Here is a 17,777-nt window from a genome sequence, read left to right on the forward strand (position 1 = left end):
GGGCGGGCCAGAGGGGGAAGGTGGGCGGGCCAGAGGGGGAAGGTGGGCGGGCGTGAGCGCGGGCAAGAGAGAGAACGCAAGTGAGTCCGTGCGCGAGAGCGAATGCGCGAGAGAGCACGCACGAGAGAGACAGAGAGAGCGAAAGAGTGAGACAGAGAGAGAGAGTGAGAGAGAGAGTGAGAGAGAGAGAGAGAAAGAGAGAGATAGACAGACAGAGAGACAGGATGGAAGCTGCTGGAAAGATTAACTCTTTGTGGTGTGATCTGAGTGCACACTTGCTTTTCATGGTTTGATTCCTGATGAAGGGCTCATGCCCGAAATGTCAATTCTCCTGCCCCCCAGATGCGCCTGACTTGCTGTGCTTTACTAACACCACACTCTCTACTCTGATCTCCAGCATCTGCAGTCCTCACTTTCTCCTATCGAGTGAATGTTTGTGCGTTGTTCCCTGGAGCTCAAGATTCGGGAATGTTATGAATTTAATTTGCATTTTGGGAATCTAAGATTTTTTTTTAAAAATCCATTTTGTAGGACAATGGAACTGGGCATGTTAGCTGAGCGAGGTTACCTCATGACTTTTTCCACATTGTTTAGACTAATTTCTCGTTATGATGTACTGTTAAAAAGGAGCTTATCTAGCAAATGCATTTGGCCAGGCTTGATCAGAGTTTCCCACTTTGATATGCATGTAGCTTAAATCGTCAAGCATACTCATTCCCGTCAATCAGTTTCACTTCCTCTACAAACTTGTGCCATTTTATTGCTGCTTATCTGATTAAGGACACGTGGTGATTTTTGTAATCTCAGTAGCAATTTCTGTATAAAGACAGCTTGTTCACAGCAATAAAGAGACTAGCCTGAGAGAGCTCTTCAGGGTAAGAGCTGGCGCCGCTAATGGTTTTAAAACCTAAGCTCAAGCCTGGCTTGTAATTCTGTGTTATAGTGTAACATTGATGTCATTGGTAAATAAAAGTAATAATTTAAACTAAACAATCTGTATGAGTTTTATATTCCAGACAACTACAGAGTACGATCTCCAGGACAAACCAAAAGAGGCTTACAGGTAGAGTCCATCAGGGATTCCCTGAGCTGTCTCGAACAGGGACTTCAACAATGTCACTGGACTGGTACTCCAGAATACCAGGCCAATATTCTGAGGCCATAGGTTTGAGCCCCACCATGGGAAACGGTGAAATTTGAAAGCAATAAAAATCTAGGATTAAAAGCTCGTCGAGTAGAGAATATGTAACTATCAGCAGTTGTTGTAAAAACCTATCTGGTACATGTCCTTTATAGGAGGAAACCTACCATCTTTACCTAGTCTAGTCTACTGTTATGCCAGACCCACAGCAAAGTGTTTGACCATTAATTGACAAATACCCATCTGTACAATAAGGGTTGGGTGATAAATGAGAGCTCAGCCAGCAGTGCCCCCACTCTTTGAAAGAATGACAAGTATTTGCATTGATATAGGAGCACGGTAAAGTGACAGAATGTGGAGTCTCAGCATTTTAAAACAAATTCCAACTCAGCTTTATGGATTTTCAAGAATAAAAAGTAAGTATAAGTTTCTTAGTAAGGGTCATATTGCATGTTAATTTATTGGCCATGGATGTCAGATTATTGGGAAGTTTTAATCTATAATTGCTCAAACTGATTTCACTCAACCATGAAACAGGTAAATTGACTGGAAACTTTCATAGCCATGAGGAGAAGTGGTTTTAACAAGTGCACGTTTCCACCTCAGGGATCTTTCAGCAGCTTACCCAATTAGCCACTTTTTCTGGGTGTCGGCTTGGGAAGCTATTTAACTAAATGGGGTACAGCAGCCCAAGTCTGACTGAATATACAACTGGAAGCCAAACCAGACATACCATGGCTTTGGGTCACTAACTTTATTAAGTATCTCATAGGATAGCATCTTTTTGTGTCATTGTGAAACATAGACAAATGCAGGATTATGTAGGCAAAGATACACTGCAGAATTAATTTAAGAAATTAGATGAGCAAACTTAGCTACAGTCATTTGTAAATGTGTGGAGATTGCATATTGCAAGATTAAAGGCTGGTATAGTATTTCTGCAGATGTCAGTAATATTGTTTCTAATCAAATAGCAGAAATTCCTCTGATTAACATAAATGGTTTCATTTTATTGGCCAAAAGTCACTTCCTGGAGCTTAGTGCATAGTGACAGGCAAGTAATTGGATGGAAGTTGGTAAAGTTTAAATTTACGCCTTTAATTAGTATTTGTAGGATACTTGATGCTTTACTTTGCAGATCAAAGTGACGTGACCACCAGTGCTTTCTGGGGTGAAACAATAGGCAACCAGAGACATTACGAAAGTAATTGCACTGGATCACAGTAATAAAGCTGCTATGCAAGTTACACTGATGTACAATATTAGGCACATAAAAGACAAGTGTAAAGGTCAGGTCCTTTCTGTTGAGTCATATGGGCACTATTTGGTTGGTGGAAAGTAAAATAATCAAAGGCATATGTAGTGATTATTAGCTGATGTAGCAAAGAACAGGGCCTGAGTTTTATGCTCGTGTTTATAAAGCAGCATGGTATCACGTCATTAGAAGTATATAGAGTCAGAGAATCAGTTTAAAACGATAAGGAAAGAATTCTTGCAAATGGCTTCTTAACAGCCAAGTGCATTTATCCAATGGCTAAATTATAGAAATTAGGAGCCTTTGGTTTGAGCTGATTTTAACTATAGGATGGACTCAAAGGGCCTCTGCTTTAATCATTCTATGATTCTATTTGAATATCAGTTCCAATGAATTGGGCAAAAAGGAGACAAAGTTTAAGATTCCAGGTCATTAATTATCGGCTGTGAATGGAATTATTATGTGAGGCCAGAAAAATTATGCAGTGGTCAAGTTAATGCCTCAAGGAGAGGAGAGAAAAGGAAATAGAGCCATACACTATTATTTAGCACTCAAGGTGGTGTTTTTAATGCAAACATGATCCTTTACGGTCACTGAACTTGGCAGAGACTGACACCAACACATATCACTTCACGATTATTTTTGACAATCACAATGCCAAACATCTTTCCCTCCAAGCAAAAAATTAAAAAGGGAAAGCACAATTATTTCAAATAAGTGTGACGATAACAACTTAATATTTCTGAACTAGCAAGAACTTCAGTCTTGAAGGACTTAATGCAAAGTGTCAGTAAATGTACTTTGCATAACACAAACACAATTTGGATTCTCCAAAGCATTCCAATTTTCTTCATCAATAACGATATTTCTAGTCACTCTGAAGAAAAAGGATACTTAATCCCTAACCACATCCTCAGCATAACATTTATACTCACAACAGCAAATTATTTCTCAAGTACAGTCACTGTGGTTATACCCACAAACACAGCAGCCAACCCTACACAGTAAGGTCTTACAGGTAACAATAAGATCAATGGTCAGTTAAACTGCTTTGGTGTTTTAGTTCAGAGAATAATGTTGACCAAATGCCCAGCTGTTTATTTAAACAGGCGAATGGTATCTCAGTTGAATATTTCATCTAAAAGCTAACACCTCCAATAAGACAAGCTCAGAAAGATGACACAGTCATGTGTTAACACATAATGACACTTAGAGGCAAAACAACTGCCAAATGAGATAAGCCAAGACCTGGTAGTATTGTAGTAATGCCACCAGACCAGTAATCCAGAGGCCAGGCTGATGTACTGAAGACATGGGCTCAAATCCCACAATGGCAACATGTGGAATTGAAATTCAATTAATTCAATCTGGAATTTAGAGTGAGGATTAGTGACAATGAAACTATCATTGGCTGTTACAAAAACCCACTTGGTTCACTAACGTCCTTTAAGAAAAGAAATCTGCTGTCTTGACCTGGCCTACAACAATCTGACTAACTCCCAACTGTCCTCTGAAATGGCCTAAGCACCACTCAAGGGCAATTAGAATGGGCAAGTATTGACACCCATATCCCAGGGAAAAACATAAAAACAGTTATTGGAGGGGATTCTGAGAGATAGAATTGATATGCATTTGGAGAGGCAACGACTGATTAGATATAGTCAGTATGGCTTTGTGCATGGGAAATCTCTCAAACTTGATTGAGCTTTTTGAGTATGTGACCAAAATGATAGATGAGGGGAGATGGTAGACATTGTCTACATGGATTTTAGTAAAGCCTTTGACAAGGTTCTGCATGGTAGACTGGTTAGTAAAGTTACATCACGAGTTCAAGGAGAGCTTGAGGTGTTAAGGGGTTAATTTGCTCTGTTGATCTGTAAGAAATTGGATGCCCTGGGGGGTAGGGTAGTATGTTGCTCTGTCTTGCAAGTACAATTTGAAAAGTTTACATCACCATTTCCTATTATTCAGAGTAAATTTACATTATCATCCCCAATTCAGAATCAATAAGAACATTGCAGCTACAATTCTGATTACTCCCTGCAGATAAAAAAAATTAATTTACACCAAATCTTGACATTAAGGAATGATCTAAATTACAGTGTTTCTGGAAATGATCAGGTCACTGCATTGTCTTGAGTGCTATGTGACTGTGAGGGTGTGGCTGGGGGTTGTCTTATGGGCATTACTGACTGTGATGTATGATTTTGTATTAAAAGGAGAAACGTTCCCTTGCTCAGAGAGCTTCTCTTGACATGCTTTGCAAGCATTGGGAAGACTATTAAGTGATCCTCCAATGCTGGTACTTGCTTAATAAATGTTGTTCACAGAAGTTGGTGTATTGCAGTTGCATGAAGTGTGTAAGAATCTCAAGAACTAACAAACTTGCCAATTGGATACAAAATTGGTTTGATGGTTGGAGAGAGGGTGGTGGTGGAAGGTTGTTTTTTTCGACTAGAAGCCTGTAACCAGCAGTGCTTCCACAGGGATAGATGCTGGATCCACTGTTGTCTGCATTTATATAAACAATTTAGAGATTTCAGAGGGATGGTTAGTAGGTTTGTGGATGACACCAAAACTGGTGACATAATGGACAGTGAAGAAGGTTATCGAAGATTACAAAGGGACCTTGATCTACTGCACTAATGGGCTGAGGAGTGGCAGGTGGAGTTTAACTTGAACAAACATGAGGTATTGCATGTTAGGAAGATGAAACAAGGAAAAGACTTATACGCTTAATGGCAGTGCCTTATATAGTGTTGTCAAACAGAAAGGCCTAAGGGTTCAGGTACATAATTCGATGGAAGCTGTGACACAGGTGAATAGGTGGGTAAGGTGGTGTTTGGCACACTTGTCTTCATTGATCAGACCATTGATTTAAGGAGTTGAGACATCATCTAGAGGTTGTACAGAATGCTGGTGGGGCCACTTTTGGAGTAGTGTGTTCAAAACTGGTCACCCTGATCATTAAATTGAAGCAGGTTCACAAGAGATTTGCAAGCAAATTGCTGGGACTGGACAGCTTGCATTATAAGGAGAGGGCAGATACGCTGAGTCATTTTTTCCACTAGAATGTAGGAGGTTCGAGGGTTAACCTGTTAAAATCATGAGGGGCATAGACAAGGTGAATAGCAAAAGTTTTTTCCCCCAGGGTGGGAGAGTTCAAAACTGAAGGACATATTTTTAAGGTGAGAGGAGAAAGATTATAAAGAACCTAGTGGCATCTTTTTCACACAGACAGTGGTTTGTATATGGAATGAACGGCCTTAGAAAGCGGTAGCTGCAGGTGCAGTTACAACATTTAAAAGACAGGTGGATAGGTATCGAATTAGGAAAAGTTTAGAGGGATTGGAAGCAAATGCACACAAGTGGGATGAGTTTAGTTTGGGGAACTTCGTTGGCATGGATGAGTTGGACCAAAGGTCTGTTTCTGGGTTGTATGACTCTATAACCAATCAAGTGTTAGTCTGACATTATTAATGACAACTATGAATCTCACCTAGCAGAACAATATTGTTTTGTTAAGCTTTTACTTAAAACATCCAATTTTGAGCTCTCCTAAAAGTGAGACTGTTCAGGAGTATAATTTCAAAAGTATAATTAGCCTTCCTATATATAACCAAAGAGACCAACAACTGTTTTGAGAGTTGAGAAACAGCAGTCTTCCTTAAAAGAATCACATAAGCTAGCCTCTTTATCCTGTTCTCATTGCAATGGAGTCCTAAAGGGCCACAATTATTTACAGTATATATGAATGACTTGGATGACAAGTGAATGTACTATTACCACATTAGGAGAGGCTGAATCGTCTGGGACTTTTTTCACAGGAGTGTACAAGGTTGAGGATAGACCATTTGGAGGTTTATAAAATCATGAGGGGTAAGGTAAGATAAGATGAATGGCAGATATCTTTTCCCTAGGGTTGGTGATTTCAAGACTAGGGGGCAGATTTTTAAGGTGAAAGGAAAAAGATGTCAAAAAAGACATGATGGGCAACTTTTGTTTCCTTAGACGGAGCAGCTCACATCTAGAGTAAATCGGAAATGTGGGTACAGTTACAACAATTAAAAGCCATTTGGATAAGTACATGGATAAGAGCAGATTTGGAGGGATTATGGGGCAAATGCAAGCAGGTGGGACTAGTTTAATTTAGGATTATGGTCGGCATAGACTGATTGGACTGAAGGGTCTGTTTCTATGCTACATGACTATCACTATCTATCACTCTTTACTGAATAAGTTAAAGATACATAATTTTACAGTCCTCACACTTCAAACAATATGGATCTTCCAGACATCACTAATACTGTACCCAGAATAATTATTCTAAAATAACTACTGTATGCACTGAGCATCACATGAAATGATACTGGACATTGTAACCACTCTACAATATTTTATTACATTAAAAGACTGAAACTGCACTAAATTTTGACGCAAAGCCAAACTGAAAATTAACTAATTACTTAATATGCATGAACCAAAGACTGACCCCAATAGGACCAGTTGGAAGGATGTACAAAATATTTAAGCAGCATGCTAAATCAGTGCAGACTCTGGAGAAGCATGTCCCTATAGAAGATTTGGAACATGAATTGTCAGTACCAAACTATCAAGTATCACTCTGCACTATAATTACATCTAAGTAGCAGTATAAGTGAAATTTGTTTTGCAAGGCAGCAAACCTGGAAGAAGTGTCCAGTAATCACTACTTTTATGCAAGGTGGTAACCTTGTAAGATACACACTCAACCACCCATTAAACTGATTGCAAGAATCAAAGATGGATCACAATTTCTAAACAATTTAGATAAAATAGAAGATAACAGAGCCATGAAAGACTAACAAACATATAAATACTCACTGATTAGAATGATTCTGTAAAGACTCAGCAACTTAGCAGACATCACAATATAGACTTGTTCGAATTGCAGTCATTTTTAATAACCAGGAATATTTCTAAGTCTAGATACATGGCGTCAAATTTTGACACAACACTCCTGCCTCTGCTTATTAATGTGTTTGAGAACTACATATTTCAGGACAAAAAACTATTAATATGGCTGCTGCTTCAGCTGCTTTATCATGCAAATTATGAGATGGGACAAAATACATAGAAAAACCTTTGTACTTGGGGACAGACAACGCAGTTGCCATACAGATAGTCACAAGCAGAAACTCAAAAAGAAATGGTTATCCAGAGTGGAAAACATGTAAAGAGTTAAATCATAATACTTATACTTGCAATTAATGATTAGCAATAAACTAAATTTAATTGTTGACAATTTATTAGGAAGTAAATAACACTCTTTAAGAGAGTGTGGAGATTGCAAATGAAAACAGGATCAGATGTCTGAAATTTAGTAGTAAGATGACAATAACATGTGGAGGGGAGCTGTTTTTAGACAAAAGTTCGAGAGAATATCATCTAAAAGGAACTGAACAGCTGAAAATAATGCTCAATATGAAAGACTTTAATCCTTTCATTCAAATAAATGCAAGTTTGTTGGTCAACTCTAATACTCAGATCTTTCACTGAATAAACCTTTCTAGTCCTTTCAACTGTGTCTCTTTAACCAACTTTCAGTTACTCTTCCCAATGTTTCAGCTTTTTGATCAGCTTTTGTCAGATTATCCTCCTTTAGAAGAGTCTTGGGCCTCTACTTAAATGCAAGCTGATTCCATTTTCATAATATCCACAATTAAAACTTTCCTCACTAAAACATTTTGCTAAACGTTTCCTTTCTTTAAACTCTTGTGCACACAAGGATAGTGAAGTAAATAAGCCTCAATACGGGTCAATCCTCAGAACTTTTTTTTGGGAGGCAAGTCCAATTTTCTCCACTTTGATGGCAAATTGCTGGAATATTATTGCACTGAGCACCACCAGCAACTTATCCAGGTGACATCATCAGAAGTCAGCATGCACATTTATTAACTCTGATTAAAGGCAATGACTAGCAAGGAGTACAACAAAATTGATACCTATCCTCCATTCATTCATGATCACTTTCTGTTTGGATAGAAAACATAACAGGAACCCTGACTAAGTTACCTCCCGTTCTCTGTGACAGCCTTGGATAAAGGGTAGTAATTCTTCCTTTCATTCTCTAAAGTCATAGATCAAGACCTATTCCCGAGGCTTAAACAAAATCTAGGTTGACATTGCATATTGTACGAAGGGCGTAATGCACTGTAGACTGACACTCGGTTGAAACGGCACCCACACCACCTGCAGCCTCAAAGAGCTATTCAAAAAGGAAAGGATAACCCTCACAACCCTGACATGCGTTTTTCCCCCTCAATCAATACTTTAAAACATACTATTTCACTGTTTATCTCATTGGTCTTTATGGGATGTTTGCGCATACATTGATATACTATAGACACGGTGCCCCAATGACTAATTTTAAATATACATGACAGGGTGTGAAGGGCACCCTAAAGACATAAAAGGTTTTCTGTATTTCAAGTCCTCTTTTTCACTAGCTCACTGCAGTTTTATTGCAGATGACAGCTTTGCCCAGCAGAACATTAGAGGTGCTCTTTGCATTGTCTCTCAACAGTATGCAGTTGAAATTCGAAACTACAATGGTTTCTCTAAGCAGTATCAGCAATGCAGTTTTCTTCCAGTATCTTACCTTCCAGCCACTGCCAGCTTCTCTATAATACGGAAAGTTGTCACATATCCACTGATAAATCTCACTGAGCGTCATCTTCTTTTTCGGAGAGCTGTTGATAGCAAACGTAATGAGGCTGGCATAACTGTATGGTGGTTTCCCATCTTTGTTTTGTGCATCCTGGTCCAGGGTAGTGTTTGGGTCCAGAAGTGGGGTTTTCTTTGCAATCCCACCACCAGCCACATTCTGGGCAGCATCTGCTTTCTGAATGGCAGCCCTCATTGTCAACTGTGGCAGCCAATCCATGGACGTCAGGCTGCTCTCCAGCTCTGACGTCATTGTGTTCAATCACTCCTCCACCAGGTATCAATAAAGTTTGTAATCCACACAAAAGTTGTTTCACTCCCAAAAGATAAGCCACACTGCAGGAAATTCCTAGTCACTTGATTCACTTGATTGGAGGAAGTGGGCTTATTCTAAAAGAAATTAAAAAGGTTACAATTAACCTCAGAAAATGCATGAGAATAATTTACTCCATCAAATCAAATCAAAATTCACTGTGTTAAACCTCTCCATACACCCATAAGAAATACAAGCAATATTAGTCTGCTCCACCATTCAATCAAGGCTGACTTGTTTCTCATCCCCATTCTCCTGCCTTCTCCTTGCAACCTTTACTCACCAATCCCCATGTCTGCGTGTGTTTCCTCCGGGTGCTCCAGTTTCCTCCCACAATCCAAAGCTGTGCAGATTAGGTGAATTGTCCATGCTAAAATTGCCCATAGTGCTCAGCGAGATTTAGTTCGGTATATTCGTAAATATAGAGTAGCAGGGGAATGGTCTGGGTGGGTGACTCTTTGGAGGGTCGGTGTGGACATGTGGGGCCGAATGGCCTGTTTCCACACTAAGGATTCTATGATTCTATAATAGGTCATCACTGTCTTAAATGCAGTCAATGACTTGGCCTCTATAGCCTTCTGTCGCAAAATGTTCCACAGATTCACTACCGTCTGGCTGAAAAAGCTCATCATCTCAGTTCAAAAGAGCACACCCTTCACTCTGATGCTAACCCCTCGGGTCCTAGTTTCTCCTAATGGAGACATCTTCTCCACACCCACTCTATCTAGACCTCTTAGCATTCTGCAAATTTCAGTGGGGTCCCTCCTTATTCTTTTAAACACCATTCAGTACATAATCCTCAACCGCTCCTCATGTAACAAGCCCTTAATTTCCAGGATTATTCTGGTGAACCCTCCAAGGCCAGCACATCCTTCCTTAGAATCCTTATTTAGTCTGGCCTACATGAGACTCCTGACTTACTGCAATGTAGTTGAGTCTTAACTGCCCCCTGAGTAATTAGGAATGGTCAATAAATGCTGGCCTAGCCTGTGATGCCCACCTCCTAAGAAAGAATAAAACAAAACAGGGCCTATAACTGTGAATCATTTCACCAATCTCCCCCACTGTAAATAAATCATCTTGGTAATAGAATTGTCAAATCTAAATAACTTGTCAACAACTTTAGTGTTGCCAGTGGATTTAATATATTAACATCACATACTATAGAATAAAATAATTATATTTGTAACATGCTATCCACTGTGGAAAATATATATATATTATAACAACCCAGAAATTGCCTGAACAAGCGGTCAACACCTTATCGATTTGCACATGAACCTCAAAATGTCTCCTCCAAACAAATTGGAGGCAACAAAATTTAAAATTGGAAAATGACATTTTCTTCCATCTCATCTAGCCATTCCATTTATTTTGTGAATTTTTGTTCTGTCTGATTATGCCGTATTCTACCATAACCATTAAATTAATTATCAGCTGCAAACTTCTTGTTTTAACTGGCACCTTATGAACCAGCACTTTTGATAAACCGGCAAAAGTTATATACCTCAAATACGGCAAAGTTTACTGTATTATCACGATCTCTGCAATGTCTAAGTAGTCAGTTGAGGGTGTGAGTAAGTAGGCTCGCTGCCATTTAGTTTTACTTAAGGCAAAGTTGCATTATTATGATTTAAGTGATTTATGTTGCAAATAATGTATAATGTTACAATTACTTTTATATTGATTATGTAAACCTCTTGATGAACTGGGATATTTGATGAATGGCACTTCCTTGGCCCCATAGGGCCAATGAATAAAAGGTTTGCTATTATCAGTCAGGCTGGTGATCTATAGAACCATACACTTGCTTCCACAGCTGATCCTTGCATTTTACCTTCTGCAATAAACCTCTCAACTGCTTGGTTTTGTCATGTCCACTCTGGCCAACTTTGGCTGGATCTATCCTTTTACTTTGAGCCCTCACGTATCTAAAATGTGGGGAAGCCCTAGCAGGTCAACTCAGGTGAAAAACCATGAAAATCCCAACTTTTAGGCTAAATGAGAGATTTACACCAAAGCAGCTGTTCTGTAAAAAAGTACCCAGTATTTTGTTTCCAATAATCAACATTCACCAGTTAAGGATTTTCTATTGCTCAAAATTTGTAAAAATGTCACCTTCCACAGGATCTGCACAGTTGTTCGCCAAATTGATTTTTTGAGTGTGTGAATCATTTCATATTGTTAAATGATGAGATTTAATATGCAAAAGAATTTGTAGTCTGTCATAACAAGTAGATGTACAAAGGGAGGCAGTTACTAAACCAAGTAGAAACAGTCAAGGAAATACCAAGAAGTAGCATAAGAAAAATCCACAAATGACAAAAACATATCAGAAAGGGAGAAACGTCAGGATATTAAAAGCTGCAGAAAAGTAACAATGTCCGTTTGCACTGTAAATGTCCCACAAGTTAAAAACTGTAGCAGTCTTGCTGGCAGTAATCTAGTGATCTTAAGAAAAGTGTTTCACGAGGTAACTGCAACTAATGTTCAGAGGAGGTTTTTCAAATAAGAGTCACTTAAGGAAGCGTGTTCAAAACTGTGGAATGGAAATAAATGAAGTCCATGCCACCAAAGACAGTGCAGGGCAGGAAAAACACAACAGAACCTCAAACCAGAATTTGTGGATCTGTCCTTTTACGTTGAGCCCTCACGTATCGAAAATGTGGGGAAGTCCTGGCAGGCCAACTCAGGTGAAAAATCATGAAAATTTGCAAATTGGAACTGTAATTTTGATTTCCTATCTTAGAGAAATGAATGCATCAGATTTCACAAGAACAGGAAAACAGGGAAACTGGATTTCGAGTGAACAAGATACAAGGGCAAAGTTTCAGATAAGCCATTGCTTATGCAGGATGTAATTTAAAGGTCAGTAAAGAATGACAGAATTCAAACCTCAAGCTGATGAAAGTTTACGCTGTACAGAGAAGTGAAGTTACATTTTACTTGGTCCATATAAAATTTGTACACACTTTATACTTCAGTAAGTTTCTACTGAGAACACTGATATTATGACATATAATATTTAAATTTTTAAAAATGCTTCCACCTAAGTGACAAATCAGCAGAGCAAGGTTTGGCCACAACTGCTGTAATTTATTTCAAGAGCATTCTGTTACACAACCAATGGGGGATTAAATTCAGAGGAGGGAATGCCCATTTCAACCAGTCAACACATGTTACACATTCAAATTCTTGGTCATGTTCTGGTTGATTCCTGTTATTTTTGGAGTCATATCAAAACAAGTTATAACAAGAGGTACATTTGAAATTGTGGTGTGCCATACATATGCGCTTTTAAATCCAGGGTAAATCGTCCTACTTAATAATAACAGATGGCTTGAAAAAGCTTCTGTGCAGTACAAAATGCTTTTGAAAACAGAAATCCAGCTCCTGGGACCACAAACAAGTAGAAACAGAATATACTCTGGGTGGAGACTTCCACATCCATCACTAAGAGTGGTTTGGTACCACCGCTTTTGGCCAAGCCTTGAAAGGCATATCTGTCAGACTGGGTCTGAAGTAGGTGGTGAAGGAATCAATAAAGAGGGGGAAATAAAAACAAACTTACGAGACTTGGCCTTACCAATCTGCCCATGACAGTATTGGTAGGAGTGACCACTGTACAGTTCTTTTGCAGATCAGGTCCCATCTTCACAAAGAGCACACTCTCAATAGTACAGTGTAGTGCTATCACTTTGCTAAAAGAGACAGACTGAACAATCTACCAACTCACAACTGTGCAACCATGATGGTCATCAGCAAAATTGTATTGAACCACAATCTGTCATCTCATTGCTTGGCATATGCCTCTACTATAACCACCTAATTAGAAGATTAACCCTGGCTCAACAACAAGTATACGAGAGCAGACCAGAAGTAGCACCAGGTATACTTAAAAATAATGCATCAACCTGGTGAAATTACAATATGGGACCATTTGCACACCAGACAGTACATGTCACAAGCAAAAGAGTTAAGCAATCAGATTTGAATAAGATTAAACCTTTGCAAGAGTGTAGTGCTGGAAAAGCACAGCAGGTCAGACAGCATGTGAACAGGAAATCAAAGTTTCAGACATAAGCCCTTCATCAGGAATGAGGCTTGTGGGTTGGGGGCTGAGAGATAAGTGGTAGAGGGCTGGAGTTAGGTAGCTGAGAAAATAATAGGTGGATGGAGGCGAGGGAGAAGGTGGTAGGTCAGAGGGGGTGTGTGATGGACAGGTCCGGTGGGCAGTGCCGAGTTGGAGGTTTGGGACTGGGATAATGGGGGGGGGGGGGGGAAGAGAGAGAGAGAGAATGAGGAAGCTATCGAAATCCACATTTATCCCATGTGGTTGCAGGGTCCCGAGGCGGAGTATGAGGTGTTCCTCCTCCAGGCGTCGGGTGTTAACAGTTTGGCGGTGGAGGCGGCCCAAAACCTGCATGGAGCGGGAGGGGGAGTTAAAGTGTTCAGCCACAGAACGGTGGGGTTGGTGGGTGCGGGTGTCCCAAAGATGCTGCAAGATCTGCAAGAAGGTGTCCTGTCTCCCCGATGCAGAGGGGACCACACCAGGTGCAACTGATGCAGTAGACAACATTGGTAGAGGTACAGGTAAATTTCTGACAGATGTGGAAGGATCTCTTGGGGCCTTGGACGGGGGTGAGGGGAGTGGTGTGGGCGCAGGCTTTGCATTTCCTGCGGTGGCAGGGAAAGGCGCCAGGAGTGGGTTGTGGGCTGATGGGGGGTGTGGACCTGATGAGGGAGTCATGGAGGGAATGGTCTTTTCGGAACGCAGATAGGGGTGGGAGGGAAATATATCTCGGTTGGTGGGGTCTGTTTGGAGGTGGCGGAAGTGACGGAGGATGATGCTTTGTATGCAGAGGGTGGTGGGGTGGAAGATGATGATCAGGGGGGTTCTGTCCTTATTGCGTTGGGACACCTTCTTGCAGATCGTTTCAGAGAACATCTCTGGGACACCCACATCCACCAACCCCCACCACCCTGTGGCTGAACACTTCAACTCCCCCTCCTACTCAGTCAAGGGCATGCAGGTCCTGGCCTCTTCCACTGCCATCAGTAAAGATGTCATAGAGATGTACAGCACGGAAACAGACCCTTCGGTCCAACTTGTCCATGCCAACCAGATATCCTCAATTAATCTAGTCTGATTTGCCACCTCTTGGCCCACATTCCTCTAAACCCTTCCTATTCATTTACCCATCCAGATGCCTTTTAAATGGTGTAATGGTACCAGCCTCTACCACTTCCTCTGGCAGCTCATTCCATACACACACCACCCTCTGCATGAAAACGTTGCTTCTTAGGTCCCTTTTAAAATTTTCCCCTCTCATCGTAAACTTACGTCCTCCAGTTCTGCACCCCACACCGCAGGGAAAAGACCTTATCTGTTTACCCTATCTATGCCCCGATGATTTTATAAACCTATGTAATGTCACCCCTCAGCCTTCAACACTCCGGGGAAAACAGCCCCAGCCTATTCAGCCTCTCCCGACAGCTCAAATCCTCCAATCCTGGAAATATCCTTGAAAGCCCTTTCTGAACCCTTTCTAGTTCCCTTCCTATATCAGCGACCCCAGAATTGCACGCAATATTCCAAAAGTAGCCTAACCAAGGTCCTGTGCAAGCACAACATGACCTCTCAACCTCCAAATTCAATGCTCTGACGAAAAAAAAATGAAAGTACAATAAATGCCTTGTTCACTATCCTAGCTATCTGCAACTCCACTTTCAAGGAACTATGAACCTGAACTCCAAGGTCTCTTTGTTCAGCAACACTCATCATGATCTTATCATTAAGTGTGTAAGTCCTACCCTGATTAGCCTTGCCAAAATGCAGCACCTCAAATTTATCTACATTAAACTCCATCTGCCATTCCTCAGCCCATTGGCCCACCTGATCAAGATTCTACTCTAGTGTGAGGTAACCTTCTTCGCTGTCCACTGCACCTCCAATTTTGGTGTCATCTGCAAACGTAGGCTGAAGAATTTTCAACCATTATCAGTCAGAAGTGCTGGTGGATGAATCCTTCTCAGCTTCCTCCCAGAGGTCCGCAAACATTGTAAATGTCAGCTTGCAATCAACTTAATTCACTTGTGAAAAAGTCACAGTAATAGCAGTGAAGTTTTGTGTTGCAGACATAGCTGTGCCCCCCTAACCAAGCTGTTCCATTTCAGCTACAACACTGGCATCTAGCTGATATGAAAAATTACATGCTACTCTATATCCTGCTCAATTACCACTTTATCAATTTTCTCAATCAAGGGATGGAAGGTGTTGTAGACAGGGTTATCAAATCGTATTAATACTCAGCTCCTGATCTTGTTATAACCTTGGCTGCGAAAGGCATAATTGACCACTCTTGAGAAGACAGTATTTGCAAAAGTATGCCCCCCAAGGAGTCATGGCAAAACTGGAACAAAGAACGTTGACATGGCAACATTCAAAACCACAGAAGTGCTGGGTAAATAACACCTGAATGACATTCAATGGCATGATTCCCTAATAAAACCATTCTGGGAGTTATCACTGACCAGAAATTAAATTAGAGCAGCCACTTAAATACTATGACTACAAGAGGTCAGAGGCTGAAAGTTCTGAGACAAATAACTTCTAACTCCCCAGAGTCTTCCAACATCTACAATGCACCTGTGAGGAACATTATGGAACACACTCCATAGCCTGGATGAATGCAGTTCCAGCAACACAAATTCAACAGCATCCAGGACAATGCAACCCACCTATCATCAGTGCACAATGGTAACAACATGTGCCATCTACAAGACGCAATGCAGCAAATTACCAAGGCTCCTTTTTCAGCACCTTCTAAATATACAAATCAATATCACCTAGAAGATCAAGGGCAGCAGATTCATGGCAATACAACCACTTGCAAGTTTCCTCACAAGCAGTGTTGATTTGAAGCATTTCACTATTCCTTCAATATCCTAACTCCTGTCCAGAAGCACTATGAGTGTATATGCACCAGATGAAGTGCAGCATTTGAAGGTGGCAACTCAGCAACACCTTCTCAAATGCAAGTAAGATGGGCAAAAAAAAAGCCTTGCCAATAATAGCCACAGCTCACCAAATAATAAACTGAACCTCCAAATTTTCCTGCCACAAGAAACACTCCTTTTAAAAAAAGTATTATTTCAAATGAAAATCACATCATGATTCTTTTGGGACAGGAATGGAGAAAACAAATCGGGAGATTGAGTTTTCATTGTTGTTCAGATGCCCGACAGAGGATGGCATTTGACATTTTCCTTCCTAGTTCCCACACCAATCAGTCTCAGACAGTCAATCTGTACTGTGGAGCCACATCTTGTAGAAACAGTTCTCCAGTCATTCCAAGGAGATTCCAACTTATGTAGGAGATGCTTTCCAATCAACTTGAACTACAGCTGAATTAGTATTAGAAATTAAACAAACAGTCAACATCTAATCTATGATGGTATCTTTTTACCAATATAGGAGAAATAAACTTAAACAGGCAAGTTCACAACGCTGACCCAAAAACAGGAATATAGTTCTTTTTTTAAAAAAAAAACTTGCAGATGTGTGGTTCTATACCCATGATACTAGCATAAATTTTGTTTCACTCTCCACAGATGCTGCCAGAGTTGCAGAGTTTCCCTATAATTCTGTGTTTCAGATTTTCAAGATTCATAGTATTTTGCTTTCATTTGTCATATTGGAAACTAAACTTGAACTTAACCAGGTATAGCGATTTTCAAGATCATTTAGAAATGAGGGGACAGAAGAAAAAGAAAGTCTGTGTACTTTTCTTGATCCCAACAGATTTTAGTTTTCACAAACCTTATCCCTGTCCATTCTCTGTAATCTGGAAGTGCTCAAAGCCTAGAGCTCCAATAACAGATTGCAATTCGGGTTACACCCGAAACATTTGATTTTTCCACCTCCTGATGCTGCCGGGTTTGCAGTGTTCTCCCAGCCTCCTGCTTGTCTACTCTGCATTCCGCTTTGGCCAGGACTGTACAACAATTTCATTAGCATATAAATGTAAAAGAAGGAAGCACACAAACAAAGATCGAGTGACAAGACAGCTCGATAGATGATTTTTGAACATTAGTCAAAGATTTAAACAAGGTGAATTTCATCTTCCCAAGGAAAATGAATGGGTGTGACAACCAGGTTAGATAACGTAGACTGACTTACATTTCAACATAAATTGTTCACTTGACAAGGATCACACCTTCAGCACACAATAAAACGGCAAGATTCCTACAAACTTGGATTTTGAAATCTAATTATTCAAAGCCACCTATTTTCAGACAGAGATAATTTAAACATCATTACATGTAAGGTTTTGTTTGGTAAAACCACCTCAATTTGTACA

The 17,777-nt window shown here is 40.2% G+C and overlaps 1 protein-coding gene across 10 annotated transcripts in view; it reads right to left on the reverse strand.

Moving 5' to 3' along the window:
* foxj3 (forkhead box J3) overlaps positions 1 to 17,777 on the reverse strand; it is a 165,747-nt gene that overhangs the window by 68,488 nt on the left and 79,482 nt on the right. For all 10 annotated transcript variants that reach the window (XM_043675672.1, XM_043675671.1, XM_043675670.1 and 7 more), the window contains exon 2: positions 9,037 to 9,491. In XM_043675672.1, the coding sequence (XP_043531607.1) occupies positions 9,037 to 9,354 (318 nt within the window). In that variant the 5' untranslated portion in view covers positions 9,355 to 9,491. The remainder of the gene's footprint in view (positions 1 to 9,036; positions 9,492 to 17,777) is intronic.

This window comes from Chiloscyllium plagiosum, chromosome 34 (genome assembly GCF_004010195.1).
Source record: "Chiloscyllium plagiosum isolate BGI_BamShark_2017 chromosome 34, ASM401019v2, whole genome shotgun sequence".
Taxonomy (NCBI): Eukaryota; Metazoa; Chordata; class Chondrichthyes; order Orectolobiformes; family Hemiscylliidae; genus Chiloscyllium; species Chiloscyllium plagiosum.